The sequence below is a fragment of the Dipodomys ordii genome, unplaced genomic scaffold (genome assembly GCF_000151885.1).
Source record: "Dipodomys ordii isolate 6190 unplaced genomic scaffold, Dord_2.0 Scaffold211, whole genome shotgun sequence".
Taxonomy (NCBI): Eukaryota; Metazoa; Chordata; class Mammalia; order Rodentia; family Heteromyidae; genus Dipodomys; species Dipodomys ordii.
Genome location: NW_012267427.1, coordinates 363,543 through 366,844, shown reverse-complemented (window position 1 = coordinate 366,844; position 3,302 = coordinate 363,543). Strand labels below are relative to the sequence as shown.

At 61.0% G+C, this 3,302-nt stretch overlaps 2 protein-coding genes across 2 annotated transcripts in view; one reads left to right on the top strand and one right to left on the bottom strand.

Moving 5' to 3' along the window:
- Nucleotides 1-1,822, bottom strand: part of Kiaa1644 (KIAA1644 ortholog) — a 4,102-nt gene extending 2,280 nt beyond the window's left edge. Inside the window, exon 1 of the mRNA XM_013035427.1 lies at nt 1,395-1,822. Coding sequence (XP_012890881.1) covers nt 1,395-1,822 — 428 coding nt within the window. The remainder of the gene's footprint in view (nt 1-1,394) is intronic.
- A 265-nt stretch (nt 1,823-2,087) lies between these two features.
- The window catches only part of LOC106000194 (basic salivary proline-rich protein 2-like), a 12,971-nt gene continuing 11,756 nt past the window's right edge, over nt 2,088-3,302 (top strand). Inside the window, exon 1 of the mRNA XM_013035426.1 lies at nt 2,088-2,214. Within this exon, the coding sequence (XP_012890880.1) occupies nt 2,088-2,214 (127 nt within the window). The remainder of the gene's footprint in view (nt 2,215-3,302) is intronic.

Genomic DNA, 3,302 nt, shown 5'->3' with positions numbered 1-3,302 from the left:
CCTGCCTGCCTGCCTGCCTGCCCCCCTTCCTGCCTGCCTTCCTTCCTTCCCACCCTCCCTCCCTTCTCCTTGCCTTTCTTTTCCAGACCAGAAATGCACTGGCAAAGCAGAAGAAGCCTAGACACGGAGGCTCATTGGCCTGGTTCCACTCCCCCCAGCTACTCAACAGACACTCATCGATCCCATCTCTCCTACCTCGGAAAAAATACATCCTCCCCAAGATTTAGCCTCACACACATTAGGGAAATATTTGAAGCATCTCATTGGAGTCAAGAGAAAGAAAGAATTCTGACTGCATTAGGGATACTAGCCAACACAATCAGACAAGGAAAAAAAAAAAGATGTGGCACAAAGATCTGAAAGTAGGCTGGGTGTGGTAGTGCATACCTATAGTACCAGCATTGGGGAGGTTGTGAGGATAGCAAGTTAGAAGCCCCCTGGGCTACAAAGCAGGAAAGAGGGAAGGAAGGAGGGAAGGAATGAAGGGAGGGAGGGAGGATGGAAGGGAGGGAGGGAGGGACAGACGGACAAAGGGAGGGAGGAGATAACATTGATTACTAGTGTTGTGGTAAGTATTGGAGGTCACCATAGGTGACAATCTAGACAGGTTCACAGAAGCCATAGAAGTACCAGTCCGGCGCACAGGCTTAGGGCACAGCGTGGGGTACATTTGTACTTCAGGCCAGCAGAGACAAGCTAGACAATGGAATGGAGTTGGGACAGCTGGATCCTTATTTAGAAAAAAAAAGAAAGAAATAAAATTGGATTCTTACCTCAAAATTTACACCTGAGCAAATCTTATCTAAACACTAGACCAGAGACTTGGAGATTAAAAAAATAGCACAGCATGGAAGAACTAGACATCTCAGCCACACCCTTGCACCTCAAAAAGGAAACGGAAAACGGGGCGCAGTGTGATTCCATGAAATAAGGAAGCAGGAGGAGAAAGCATGGAAGCAAAGGCACACACCTTAACCCTTCCTATGCAGAGAGTTCCGGTAAACAAATCAGACGTTTAAAAAGAAAAAAGAAAACAGCAACAGTAATGGCAGCCGAGGTGAAGTACGAGGGGAGGCTGGCTGCGCTGTGTGGCTCGGTCGTCCCTGCCTTCCACGGCGCAGTCCGCCACCGCCCCGTCCGGTCTCCCCATCCCGCACCGTGGCCCCCTCCTGCAGCAAGCTGACCTCCAGGGCCCTCCGTCGCCTTAGGGGAAGGGACCCACCACGGGCTCACCTCTGGGGTCATCATGAACCCAAAGCCGAACAAAGGAGGCAACCCCAGCGCCTCACACCCCAAAACCTGACGCCCGGGTTCACGGGCCGCTCAAGCCAAAGGGCAGGAGGGACCAGGCCGTCCGGAGCTCCGAGGCTGGGGCCCCCTGCCGGGGCACTCACTTGTGCGCGTCGCCCTCGGGGCCGGCCGTGAGGTTCGCCTGCATCACCGCCTGGAACTCGGCCTCGCTGCAGCAGTACTTGAACACGGTGCTGTTCCGGTAGCAGCAGAGGAAGAAGCTCTTGTTGTCCGAGAGCCGGGGGCAGTGGAAGCCGAAGTGGTAGCGGCCTTTGTGGTCGGTGTAGGGCTCACAGACGCGGAAGTGTGCAGACAGCACTGCAAGGCGAGCGGCCGGGCTCAGCGGGCCCCGCCAGCCCCTGGTGCCCGGGACGGGGGCTCTGCCCCGGGCCCCGCCAGCCCCTGGGTGCCCCAGACGGGGGCTCTGCCCCGGGGCCCAGCTGCCCCTGCCCGGGACGGCTCGGCCCTGGAGGCGCCGGGCAGCCATGGGCACCTCCTGGGAACCCCAGCGGACCCCATCACCGCCCCACATCGCAGCCAGCAACGCCGAGGCCCGAACGGGATCTGGCTGGGCTTCAGGGTGGTGAAATGAGCCTGGCACTGCCTCCTCCCTGTGCTGGGCCGGCCAGCCCGGGACCCCTCCTGGGAGTGTCAGGCAGTGCGGGCCTCCTCCAGCCCCAGGCTGGAGCACTGGAGGATGAGCACTGGGTAGTGAGCAGGCCACTGGCTTCCTTCCTGTCTTTCTGTCAGGAATGGCGGTTTCTAACTTGTGTCTCTGAGCCGGGGTTTTGCAGGCCATGTGCCCCCCTCCCTGCTCTGCGCGAGGCCCGGCCGGCGGGAGGCCCTGTCTGCCACCGCCGTCCGCCCACAGCCCACACCGTGCCCGGCGGCTGCCGCTGGAGGCCCGGCTGCGCCAGCTGGCGGGTGGGCGGGCGGCGGGCACCAGGCTGGCGTGGGGGCCTTGACGCTCTCCTGCCTGCCCCAAAGGCTGGCACTCTCTTCCAGGGATGGGACACAGTAGACAAGAGCCCTGCGGGAGGGGCACGGAGGTGGTGGGGTCACCCTGGGGCCTGGCTCCCCTTCCTTTGTATTCAGGAATACATAGTATATAGACGGGGGGTTCTGATGGTGTTGCAGCGTTGGGCTGGACCCACGGGCCATCAGCACCTCCTGCCTGGCGGGGGGGGGGTGGCAGGTGCTCCAGTGGGGACACCTGGCTGGGGACCCGCAGGCCGTAGGGCTGGGGCTGGGCTGGGCACTGGGTGGCCCTCAGAGCAGCCAGCAGGGACCTGGGACCCGGGGAAGGAGGGAGGGGACAGAGCCTGGCCTGCCACTATCCCGCACAGCGCTGGCGCCCGGCTGCTACCCGCAGCTGACCGAGCTCCGGCCTCTCCCCTCCCTGTGGGCGGGTGAGCCCCCTCCTGTTCCCTGGGGTCCTGGGCCAGGCCCCCCAAGGCTAGGGCAGAGGTCCGGGGACTTCCTTCCTGGGAGGCCGTGGTCACGGGCATTTCTAGGTCTGCTTCTTCCTTTGTTAGGTCAGGGAGCTGCTGCTCCCTCGTCACCCCCCATCCTCCTCCCCCCCCACCCCCCGGCACAGCTGGGCCTGGGTTCTGCTGTCCTGGGGGCCCAGCCCAGCGCGCCCCAAACCAGTCTGTGGGCCCCACACCAGCAGTGGGCTCCAAGCTGCAAACCTCAGCCCCGTGTGTGAGAGGAGGAGACAGAGAAAGAGAGACAGGAAACAGAGAGACAGAGGCAGAGGAGACAGAGAGGGGGAGACAGAGAAAGAGAAAGAGAGACAGGAAACAGAGAGACAGAGGCAGAGGAGACAGAGAAAGAGAAAGAGAGACAGGAAACAGACAGAGGCAGAGGAGAAAGAGAAAGAGAAAGAGAGACAGGAAACAGAGAGACAGAGGCAGAGGAGACAGCGCCGGGCAGAAAGACGCAGAGAAAACCAGAGGCAAAAGCAGAGAAAGTGCTGGAGAGAGACCAAGAGGGAGAGACCGACAGCGAGA